Source organism: Haliotis rufescens, unplaced genomic scaffold, assembly GCF_023055435.1.
Source record: "Haliotis rufescens isolate VD_foot unplaced genomic scaffold, xgHalRufe1.0.p SCAF_47, whole genome shotgun sequence".
Taxonomy (NCBI): domain Eukaryota; kingdom Metazoa; phylum Mollusca; class Gastropoda; order Lepetellida; family Haliotidae; genus Haliotis; species Haliotis rufescens.
This window is the reverse complement of record NW_025964190.1, coordinates 3,271,666-3,284,349: the sequence shown is the minus strand read 5'-3', so window position 1 is coordinate 3,284,349 and position 12,684 is coordinate 3,271,666. Positions and strand designations below refer to the sequence as shown.

The 12,684-nt window shown below is 40.1% G+C and overlaps 2 protein-coding genes across 2 annotated transcripts in view; one reads left to right on the top strand and one right to left on the bottom strand.

Moving 5' to 3' along the window:
• Positions 1 to 12,684, top strand: part of LOC124117421 (nucleoside diphosphate kinase 7-like) — a 74,998-nt gene that overhangs the window by 33,264 nt on the left and 29,050 nt on the right. The window lies entirely within an intron of this gene.
• On the bottom strand, positions 1,021 to 8,300 carry LOC124128395. The gene is made up of 8 exons (XM_048383337.1): positions 8,111 to 8,300; positions 6,371 to 7,467; positions 5,949 to 6,031; positions 5,665 to 5,713; positions 5,154 to 5,188; positions 4,822 to 4,900; positions 4,186 to 4,257; positions 1,021 to 2,593 (listed from the first exon to the last, which is right to left on the bottom strand). Exons 2-8 carry the CDS (start codon positions 7,449 to 7,451, stop codon positions 1,893 to 1,895), a joined length of 2,100 nt encoding a protein of 699 aa, XP_048239294.1. The 5' UTR covers positions 7,452 to 7,467; positions 8,111 to 8,300; the 3' UTR covers positions 1,021 to 1,892.

Below are 12,684 nucleotides of genomic sequence, written 5' to 3'. Positions count from 1 at the left end.
TAACGGGATCCGGTGGTCAGACTCGCTTACTTAGTTGATGCATGTCATCGTATACTAATTGCGTAGATAAATGTTCATGATGTCAATCACTGGATTATCTGGTCCAGACTTGATTATTTGCAGACCGCTGTGATATAAGCTGGAATGTTGGTGAGTGCAGTGTTAAACAACAAACAGTACATATATATATATACCCTGCCCATTTTGGACTGTTCTCCTGATCACCTGACACACAAAGTCACGATGTACCTAGAATGCTGGTAAAAGCAACAATACACCACTCAGTCGCCATCATTATCCAGAAATATTTTAACACTGACACTGAATACGGTACCTACATGTATCTGACACAGTCACTGAGAAATACATGTAATCTTGTCTGTAAAACAAACATTAAACATATAAATTTTACAAGATTGTGTCAAAGTGTCAGTAAGAGTGGGTGAGTATGGTTTTACGACGCTTTTAGCAATATTGCAACAATATCACGGTGGGGGACACCAGAAATGGGCTTCACACATTGTACCCATGTCGGCATAAAAACCAAGAAGGACATTGCAATGGAATTTGACAGAAGAACTTAAAATAAACTTAAGTTGCTTGTCATTGGAAAATCTCAGAAACCTCGGTGTTTTAAGAATGTGAGAAGCATGCCTACCGTACCAACACAAAAGTTTAGATGACAGGTGAAATACTCACTGATTGGATTCGTGATGGCGGACGTTTCCGAGCGAAAACGTATACAATGAACACCGGATATAACGAACTGATTTCTCTGGTCCCTTGTGGTTCGTTATAGCCATGTTCTACTGTATTGGTAATTCCAATTAATCCGGGAATAATTATACCTACCAGTTTGTGAAGGACTCACCTCGATCATGTCAATCAATAAGAACATAGAAACACGTGTCATGGAACGAGTGTGTGACAAGAAGACTTCAAGGTCAAGGACAGCTATCTGGTGTGAGGAACACATTGGTTTTGACGAAAATCCTTGGTCAATAATCAAATTGTCACAGATACCAGTGGATACAGATATTCTTTATTTTCTCCGGTTTATACAGAGTACATGTTATACAATGGTAAGACAACCTTTATGGCATAAATACATTGCTAAAGGTGTAAATAGAAGGACAATTAGCTTCTTTTGTATTTACAGGTGTAAGCTTGCTGACTTGCTATTGTATTGTAGGCATCTTCCTATCTCGTAATAACCTCAGGGGGTTTTACTTTTTCGTAGTAAGACCTTGTATGAGTGTTTACCTTTAGAAGTAAGACCTTATGAGCTGAGTAGCAGATGAAATTTCGACTTTCAATGTTCTAAAATTGAAGACAAGAAATGAAACCCTTTCATTATTGATGACAGAATCGGACCTGCAACTTCATATATTGTGTTAAGGTTTGTAACTCACTGTTTTCCCACCAAGGCAGGTGATAAAATGTTGTTCAATTTTACATGTCATGACTTAGTTGTGTCCATGCTGCACGTGGGTTTTGCTCTCGCACTCTTTGATCGATATTATACCGCGACACATTGTGTTGTTTCACAAAAGATATCTTGATGTTTTCCTATTTTTGCTGTTATTTCATGATGTAAACGGTTCATACTTTGGATAAAACACTCCATGGTTTGGGTTGTGAATGTAAAATCGCGAGCAACGTTCTACATTATCAACCAGATCCGATAAGTGTTTTATCCTTAACATATTAACTGCATAGTCAATATTTATTATGCTTTCTGTCCATGGATTCACAAAAGTGGTAACGTCTAAGACCTGCATCACTATGGGCTTTCCTCCCACCACCAGGCCGACAGGTCGTAATACAACTGTTCGGATACTCGGATTGGTCAGTCGATGTGTTTTGATAGGCAGGTTAGGTTCCTTGTGTGTTCATTGGAGAGCTCGTTGAATGACACCACGTAACTTTGCACTGATGTCCTTGTCCTTCACCTCCATCAAGGTCATCTCCAATGTAAACTCCTTACTCTGCTTGACGCCAAACATAGGGAGAAGTTGGGCACTCTTGACGGACCGTGATGTTAGTATCATCTCCTTGTTGACATCAATGAATGCCACTTTCCCCCTCACTGCATCATACACGACGCCATACGTCAGCATCGACATTCCTGGCTTGTTGTCAAAAGGCCGATCAAAACAGTCAACACGTTGTGTGCATATTGTTTTGTGAGTGTTACAGTAGCCGACTTGTACTCCACAACTAAAATAACCACATTCTCTTTTATCAGCATGAGATGGCGCAGACAATCCAATTTCAAATATACGTGTTTGTATTTGTGCTGCTGTTTGTACTATCCTAACATGAACCTGAAAGTAGTACGGATCTGTGGGGTCAGAAGACACGTGGGAATATGAGGGAACAAGTTGACCTTGACCTTGGAAGGACCCGGAAGTAGTGACAGGTGCAGAGGACAGCATGTAAGGAAGGGTCATGGAGCCGCAAGTTCCGCTGTACCTGTTAAACTTCCTCGTGGTGAATGGCGGGTTGCGAGCAGGGCGGTTGACCATGTGTCTCTCAGTGACTTCAACTAGACTGAAGTTTGCCTGCAGGACATCAAACTTGAGTGGTGGACCTATTAAAAGACAAATTAACTTAACTGCGAATAGCTGTGATTGCTACTGTGGCGTTTGAGATATATAACTTAATAAATATAATAATTTGAGGAAAAAAGTACTTTGGAATCAGCCATTAAAATATGCATGTGTAAACACATTCGCTGAAGATTAATGGTCATAACTGTGTTGAAGCAAATACAGTAAACTACGGTTATAACGAACACGCTTATAACGAACTGATGGATATAACGAACTTACGTTTTTGGTCCCGACTATTTGCTGTAGTTATGCTGTACATATGCTTTTAACGAACTACGGTTATAACGAACTAAAATTAGTAGTCCCTTTGAGTTCGTTATAACCGTACTTTACTGTACATGTTTATATTCCTAAATCTTTGGCAATAGACAGGATTACATGATATACAACACTTCTGGTTTTATATCATAGCTTTTTTTCAAAGGACAAACACGTAACTACTTTAAGTGTTTTTTATGTCAAAACATGTTGGATAGAGATAAGAGATTTGAATTCATTCTTTATTAAGTACTGTATATATTAATTAAAATTATGATTGAAACTGACAGGTTGCAATAATCATTTGCCCGACTGACACTCATTGTCTCGCCCAGATGAAGTTAAAATATTACAGAAGGGGTTTGTGCACAAACTGACAAAGAGGAAACAGGATTGGAATGAACCCTTTTTGTCCCAGCCAGATGTCATCCAATGAATCACAGCCCTTCGTGAAAAGGTTGTCACTGTTCCCCTGACAAGGCATCAAATAACATAGCCGATATATATCAGCATCTCAACATTATTTGTTTTTATCAAACAATGCAACATAGAAGGCCAGTGTTAACTGAGGAAAAAATATACCAAAACCACGCATCAGTACTTCCAAGTTTCGACATAACTCTGGAACCTGAAGACATGTCCATTCTTCTTTTGTCTTGGATTTCATCCAAAGCTCCCCCCATAGCATCCACCGTACAAAGAAAGCTATATGCTGGATTCAGCAAATTTACCACCAAATCCCTGTCTCAACGATTAACCATAATCCTTTTACACAATCAAGCTTTATATTCACTTCTTTATATTCACAGAGGGCATTTGAGACAAGTGGAATTAATACCATGTGTCTGAATGGGAACAACCCTCTCCGTCCTCCACATGGAGGAGTAAGCATACAGGCCGAAACATTGTGTTCCTCAGAATAAAGAAGTTGACATCCATAAATTCTCTCTTAGTACCATGTGGATTCTCAAAACCCAAAGGATTTGCTTGATATTTTGGAATCTCAGAAAAGAACCAAGTTATATTTTGTGAAACAATTGATCTTTCAACTTGTTCTGCTGTGCAGCGTCAGACATCAAACAAATATCTATTTTTTGCAAAGTGCATGAGTGGCGTTCGCGGGTGTTCGGGTCATGCTTACCCTTTCTGCGAACACCTGATGTTATCACTGATTGTCAGTAAACCAATCATATAATTTTCATTGCTATTTTGCCTTTAACCCTCCATGGAATCTATGATGGTAGAAAATCGAGACTGGTTATTCTCTGGCGTTGACGTTATATATATGCTGTGATGTTCGTTGTATACTTACAGTTGAGTTTGACAGGCACGCCGGTTGTATACTGACTACTGATAAGGGTCAAGTCACTGGTCAGCCTCACACCTGGAACATGTCGTAATCTACTGTTAAATAATACACAAGTGGTATATCGTTGGTGGTCCAGTCTAGACGACAGGCGCCGCGATTCGCTGTGCAGAGTTGCGTCCCTTAGGCACGCCAAAAACCTATGATTGTGCGTTCGATTCACGGTTCGCCCTGATCATGTTTCTAGATTTGTCAGCACCATACCTGTGCATAAGTGGTAAACGTCTGAAACCTGCATCACTTCAGACTTTCCTCCAACATTAAGCTGACACGCTGTGATGTAACTGTAATACTGATAAAATTGGCGTTAAACCAGACTCACTCCGTCATTTACTTCATATTGATTGAAACCATAACTGTACAATTCGTATTACTATATATTCCATTATTATTAAGTATTAATATATTCAACACACATAAACACATGGACACATTCTATCGTAATGATTACAATAGTTTAACAGTCGTTAGGAACACATTTAGACAATACACTGTTATACAACCACCTGCCCTCGTCGTCCGAACAAAGACAAGAAGAAACATTTCTCTTTAAGAAAAGTGACTTTCACAAACCATACCAACCTATTTTCTCTGCCAGCTTCTTAAATGTGTCTATTGCTGTTTGTTGTGTTTCCAGCTCCCTCTCCAGAGATGTTATCGTCTAAACACACAACAATAATTAGGATGGGATTAATGTCATTATGGAAACAACAACCGTAAAAGGTCTATGTACGGATTGAGTTTTAATTTTTTTTTTAATTGGGCGTGTTTTGTTTATGTTCATATCATTAAAGTGTAAGTGTAAATTATCAGTGACATGTAGGACTATATCTGACGCTTTTACTGTTATCGTATACTGGTTATTGTTGAGACGTCAACACGCCCATCCAAGGACCCGTGTTACAGATACTTACATCACTTCTCGCCTGAAGATGTTTATGTGCTAGGTCTGAAATATAACCAAAGTGCGTCAAAGAAAATCCCCAAACTTCGTATAATTGATTTCTGTTTCATGCCCTATCTAACATAAAATAACATGTGTCCATACAAAATGACAAAATTTGTGAAATATCGAAAGTTTCTCAACGCATGTATTTTGGCAGGTATATATTTCAACAATGTCTAAGACAATTAATGATTTGTTGAAAATTCAAAATTTCTGATCGCTTGCCTCCGATAATTACTCCCTGTTATTGTCCCTGAATGTTTGTAACACTTTCAAAGCATGACTTCCCTCCCGCTATTTACGATCTTGGGGACTAAATCCATACACGTAGAGACAGGGTTTTATATTACCTTGTTGTCAGGGGGTGAACACAGGGGAGCTGGCATCTCAACTGATATTAATTATTTGAAGGCGTAATGTGACAGGTGTTTGTGAAACTAACACCCTGGAATAAGTATATTGCATATGTTCTCCATTACCTTTCGCTTTCTCCTCAATCGTTAGCTTTTCTTTCAACATTTTCTCAGTCTGTGAAAATGTGAAATAAATTAAATACTTCAGTAGCCAAGATGTAGTACCTGATCATTTAAGAAATCAGATGGATCCGTGACATTCTTAATTTTTTTAGGAGAAACTGCTTACACCAACAAACAATATAAATCTTAATTTCTTCTACCTTCCAACAATGACAATTATTAACTGCTAAAAGTGGCTAATGATTTCTTTTTAACCGCGAAAGGTATTTTATAACTCCTACTCTCACCATCAGTGATCTCTTCTCAAGCTCATGGTACCTTCTCTGCAGATCCCCAATCTCGTTCTGTAGGAAAGCGTACTTTGATGTACCTAAATACAAAACACATGCACATACAATAACAAGGCTCTAAGGCAGCTTGCACAGTTTGATTGGACAGACTTTAGTTTTCGTAAACCATCATATACTATAAACTAGTTCAGCATTCGAGCTTTCTAGTGAAAACATATTTGCAGCTGATCGTAGAATTAGTAAAACATCAGCAACAAACAACTACTTGTTAATGCAAATTGTATGATTGGTTGTTTTACGCCGCACTCAGCAATATTCCAGCTCTATGACGGCGGTCTGTAAATAATCGAGCCTGGACCAAGCAATCAAGTGATTGACATCATTAGCATCGATCCTATGATAACAAGACGAAGACTTACCTTGGTTATCCTGTTGCTGATTGGCCTGAGATTCCCGGTCCGGTAATGTTAGGAAGCATCCAAAGGAGGCAATGTCAGTCTTGAGATCCCGGAGACCCTGTCTGGAGAACGCAACACCTGCTGCTGCTTCCTGCTGCTTCATGGCAGACATGTGCTCAGAGAGACAGGAGTCCACGCTCTGCATCATGGTGTCCTGGAGCTCCAGGTACTCTACTGGTGTCAAGGTCAAGGCCTTCTCTATGTAGGTCAGGGAGGTGTTCAGGGACATCTGGGACGTCTCCAGTTCCTGCTGCTTCTCCCTGGCTCCATCCCTGATGTGTTCAAAGCAGGTGCTCAGGTCAAGGTCAAGTTCCTTCTCTCTCTGGTCGACTAAAGACTTCAGTTCAGATATTGTGTGAACCTTCAATGTTTGCAGGGAACAGCATTTCTCATCAATCTTTTCTTCAATGCTGTTCATCTGTAGAATCGATTCATTTAAGGATTCTTGATGGATCAACAGTTGATTGTGTTTCGTTTTCATTTCAAGTTGCTTGGATTGAAATGCTTCGTCGACTTCTTGAACGCCATGACCAGCATGATCGCCACGTGTACACCTGGAACATATCAGAACTCCACATGTCGCATCATAGACATCAACAGGCCTTTGGTGTGTGGAGCAAACAGCATCCTTGGCTTCTATGGAGACTCCATCTTGTGCCACTTGGTCGATTGTCTGAACTGTGTGACCTTTTGTGATTTTGAAATCACTGTGAGCCACTTGACAATTTTCACAAAAGAGAGCCTCGCACTGTTTACACCACACGACAGCCTGTCCGCCATCTTGTTTGTTAGTGCATTGCAACTCGGATGGACGATGAAGGACAGTCAGATTGAAGATCTCTCTTACCCTGACCTTGTCTTCTGGGAACTTGTGTTTTTCTTTATCAAATTCTTTGTGACAAGACGAGCATTTCAACGCCCCTGCCTCAGCAGCAGAAAGACAGACCTTGCATACAGCATGTAGACATGGCAGCAACCAGGGAGGTGGTCCTTGGTAGCAAAACTGTTGCTTGCAAATGCTGCACTTAGGGAAATGGTCCATATCTTCAACTGCAACTCTAGAAGGTGAAACACATAACATCGTAACTGTGAGAAGTTGGTGAGTAAATAGTGAATATGACGTGCTTGTGTGGAATGGGAAAAAAGCTTTTTTTGTTTTTGACATTTTTTACAAACAAGAAATCGAAGACGTTTCAGTGTCTGTTGTATACACATATACCGGTAGATAAAATGGGATTTTTGTCAAGATGAGATATGTTTTCAGATACGGATAAAAAAAACAGATATTTTTTATTCAATTTTTGGTTTTCTTGGCAGGCTATTTCTTTCTTAATATTTTCAAAAGTCTTATTACTTTGTTTGTTCATAACATAAGGCATGGATGATTATATAGATATGTCGACAATAGGACATCTGTATGACGGCATCGTGTAACCCCATGTGGAGAATCCCACCAGGAGACAATAACTCTGTCTCAGAATCACAACATGGAGACAATCATGGGGCGTTGGGGAATAACTCTGCCACAAAATCACTAATGGCGGCTGTCCTTGGGAGGTGAGTGAATTATGAATCACTGCAAAGTTACTACATACAATGAGAACATGCGGGCGAGCACGTCCTGCGATACGGTCACATGACTTCAACACCGACATTTCCGTTACGCTCTGTTAAAGCCTGATTAAGATAGACTTTACCTACCTTTCCTTGTAATTTTACAAAGTTGATGTTTTTGGTTGATAGCTGTGGTTAGATTATGTCAGCACTGAAAAGACGGCACTATGTCCTCTTGTTGTAGATGAACGTTGATCGACACAGCGACATGCTTCTTGACGCAGTGCATCTGACAACAGGGTATGTCGTGGTGGCTCAAGGGCAATGCTGAGGTCAATGTGACCTACAGTTGTAAACCGGTTCTCCTGGTGGTACGCGCAGCTAGCTGGCCGCTTCTGTAGATATCTGCTAGACAGGAGCCTAGTGTTTAGTCAGGGATTGTTTTTTGGTTGTGAATGTGTTCTGTGACGTATGGTGTTGCTATGTGTGTTTGAGTCAGAGTTCATGTATACATTTAATCCTCTAGTGTGCGAGGTGATTGTATCAAATGATCATTTAGTTTGACAACTTCTTGACTGTCAACACTGTAAAAAGTGAAAACTCACACGACCTTTACATCCAGACACAGTTACTGAAAACAGTTGTATCATTCTGTCAAATACTAGAATGTTGTCAGGTTCCCTGGGGAACCAGTCGTTGAATATTCTAATGAGGCAGCAACCCTCCAACCACAGGTGTAGCCTGTGTTTTTTTTATAAAAAGACAGTGTGTGTGTGTGTGTGTGTGTGTGTGTGTGTGTGTGTGTGTGTGTGTGTGTGTGTGTGTGTGTGTGTGTGTGTGTGTGTGTGTGTGTGTGTGTGTGTGTGTGTGTGTGTGTGTATCTGTGTTTGTGTGTGTATATCGGTGTTTGTCTAGTGTGCGTTTGTATTTGTGGTGTGTGCGTTTGTATATGTGGTGTGTGTATCTGTATTTGTGGTGTGTGCGTTTGTATATGTGGTGTGTCTGTGATGTGTGTTTGTAGTGTGTCTGTTTGTGTGTGTGTGCGTGTGTGTGTGTGTGTGTGTGTGTATCTGTGTTTGTGGTGCCCGTGTTTGTATATGTGGTGTGTGTGTGTGGTGTATGTTTGTAGTGTATCACTCTGTGTGTGTGTGTGTGTGGTGAGTGTGAGTGTGTGCGGCTATGTATGTGTGTGTGTGGTGTTAGTGTGTGTGTGTGGTGAGTGTATGTGAGTGAGTGAGTGAGTGAGTGAGTGTGTGTGTGTGTGTGTGTGTGTGTGTGTGTGTGTGTGTGTGTTACCATGACTACTCTTTCTCTCTCTAATTAAGCTGGTTAGCGATACATTTACACTCATGACACTTCCTAATACTGTTTACAAACTGAAAATGTTTGATGGGATGATAAATAGAATCTCACCATTGTGTCTTTTGATATTAACTTTATCAACACGCAACTGTTATCGACTCGTGTTGATATAGTTGATATCCAAGGACACTCGGGTGAGATTCTGTGTGTTATTTATATCCAGTTTCTTTCGAATGTGGTAATATTTGCAATTAATGCTTCTGATAATACATCCTATTTGACCCCTCTGTTCAAAAATGATTAGAAGCATCGGTCCTTCCGCGATTACTTTGGCGAAACACACTTGGAGACATAATGAGGAAACCATAAGAGTCTGAGGACTTTCTTTTTGTCACAGAATCCCTACTAGCTACATGGGACCTACGTCATTGAATCAATGAATTCAACGAATCGTAAATGACGAATCAACAAGACACGACACAGGCGTATATGTCCAGCTAGCAGATCAGATAAACTGAACACTGACATTTCCGTTACGCTGATGAGCCTGATGTTATCAGACACCTGCCTACCACGCTCATGTACACTATCAGCGTGTCTGGTTGTTAGATAGCCCAAGAGTGCTACGGTCAGTGTAACCTTACAGTAGTTATACAATGTCTCCTCTATTACACACAGCTGATTGGCCCATTCAGCAGATATCGTAGAGACAGTTGGAGATTTCAGAGAGCGAAATACTGATCTTGCTCAAAAGACTTTCAAGTGTTATGCAATTCCTATTTGTCCCCCTTTTTGTTCAGGTGAACACTTACCTTGCCTTTGCATGTATTTGTGACGGGTGCCATCGATAGGACAGGAAAATCACTATTTGATATTGATTCACAAGCACATGCTTATGATATAGCTGGACTCGGATGGATAGCTTGACAGCTGGATCAGATTAATTATATTGTAAACCTAAAACTGTGTGTTTCAATATATTTTGTGAACTGTTCATTGATCTTGTGTGGTCATTTATTGATTAAAGCTTTATTTTTGTACGTAACGATTTCTCGGTTATCCTTTTGGTTTCATTTTCGAAAGCACGTCGTAACATTACACACTTTAATACTTTCTTACACTTACAACTGCCTCTGTGGTCTAGTGGTAGAGCGTCCGCGCACGCACACACACACACACACACACACACACACACACACACACACACACACACACACACACACACACACACACACACACACACACACACACACACACACACACACACACACACACACACACACACACACACACACACACACACACACACACACACACACGTGCTAAACTTGAATTGGCTAGTCCAGACTTGATCATTTACAGGCTGCCGTGGTATACCTGCAATATTTTGTTGTGGCATTAAACAAATGTGACATCATAAACAGTGCTTATTGTTGCCTACCAGTTGAGAGGTTGTTGGTTGATGATATTCATCATCCAAGACTGGCTTCCAGGCGATATCTCTTTGCTGAGATCAAGTGAGATATCACTGCCATGTAATTCCATTATGATGCTTTGCAGTCCAGGTACCATGATATCACAATCTAATGATATCACTAGTCTTGGCCACTGAAACTGGTTGGCTGTAATTTTTGCACTTTAGACATGACGTATAATAGTTTTGGATGATAAATTATATCCTACCCTTGTGTCTTTTGATATCAAATTTATCAACACCAGTCAATAAAAGTTTGAAACTTTTATCAACTAATTGTGACATATTTGATATCCACCCTCGGGTGAGATTCCCAAGACTGGTGTGTACAGTGAAACCCTTTTAGTCAGGACACCCAACTTTCTGAAAAAGTCTGTCAGGAATTTCACTATATAATATAGACAGAACTCTGAGATGAGGAATCTTTAATCCAGACAATTTCATTGGGAACAGTACTGTCCGTAGTAGGAAGGTGTCACTTTAAAGATATTTTCTTGTGAATACCACGTTTCTCTCTGCCAATTCATGTATATTAATGCTGTGTAAAGAGTCAATGTTATGGACTTAAAATGATGAAAATATTTTACAAAATATTACAAATGTAACAATGTATTTCATCATATGTAGGTTATTTTTATCTTTCTGACGCTTGTTCGTTTCAGGTGGAATATTTCTTCAAGATCCTGGGCCATTAATCATCCCATACGATGCCAAAAATCATCCTGAAGTGTATTGTACAAAGACCCTGTGATATATGTTTACTGTGTAATCTCAATGTGTAAATTCATAAATTATTAACATTATTTAGAAACTTGGAATACAAAACATTCATCTCCAGCAGAAGCCTCTTCAGCGTTTTGGAAGTGAATATACCTGAAGGTATTTGACATGTTGGAAACTATGTGATGGACAAGGTATACCTGGTATATTCCTCCTGATTGAGACGCTTACCTCTTTCATACATAGGCTTTGTCATCACATGAACATACTGCTTTTATTTATTGTATATGTATCTGCAGATGATTTACAATTCCAGGTGTTTTTTAATTAATTTCAACATGAAGTACCTGTACATTTGTAATGAATGACTTATTAGAAAATGCGTGTTTTGTTCTGATTTTGTGGAGTTGGAGTTCAAGGGCATCCCTATTCCTTGACTTGGGATTATCACTATCTCTTAACCTGTTTGACTTGGGGCTATCACTATCTCTTGACCTGTTTGATTTGGAACTATCACCATCTCTTGACCTGTTTGACTTGGGACTATCACTATCTCTTAACCTGTTTGACTTGGGACTATCACCATCTCTTGACCTGTTTGATTTGGAACTATCACCATCTCTTGACCTGTTTGACTTGGGACTATCACTATCTCTTAACCTGTTTGACTTGGGACTATCACCATCTCTTGACCTGTTTGACTTGAGACTATCACTATCCCTTAACCTGGTTGACTATAGTGCATCCCTATCCATGACATGCTTGACTCAAGGTCATCCCTTCCCATGGACCTGCTTGATTCAAGGTCAACCCTTTCCATGGACCTGCTTGACTCAAGGTCAACCCTTTCCATGGGCCTGCTTGATTCAAGGTCAACCCTTTCCATGGACCTGCTTGATTCAAGGTCAACCCTTTCCATGGACCGGCTTGATTCAAGGTCACCCCTTTCCATCGCCCTGCGGCCGGTTGGGTAGCCTAGTGATTAAAGCATTTCCTTGTCACACTGAAGACCGAGGCTCGATTCCTGATATGGGTACAATTTGTGAAGCCCATTTCTGGTGTCCCCTTCCGTGATATTGTTGGAAAATTGCTTAAGATCACAATGAGTGAGAGATTATGGTTCTACGCCGCTTTTAGCTATCCATGTGATTTTGTATATTTCCAACTTGCTTGGCACTATGTGCGTGAAGGTAACCACATAAAGGCATGTATTGGGGAATTACAA

Excerpts from the sequence above, each read along its gene's own strand:
- LOC124128395 (XM_048383337.1), bottom strand. The coding sequence starts at position 7,451 with ATGGACCATTTCCCTAAGTGCAGCATTTGCAAGCAACAGTTTTGCTAC. Across the intron at positions 5,714-5,948 it reads TTGAGAAGAGATCACTGATG|ACTGAGAAAATGTTGAAAGA; the intron begins GTGAGAGTAGGA and ends ACATTTTCACAG. Across the intron at positions 2,594-4,185 it reads CGTGCCTGTCAAACTCAACT|GTCCACCACTCAAGTTTGAT; the intron begins GTAAGTATACAA and ends GTCTTTTAATAG.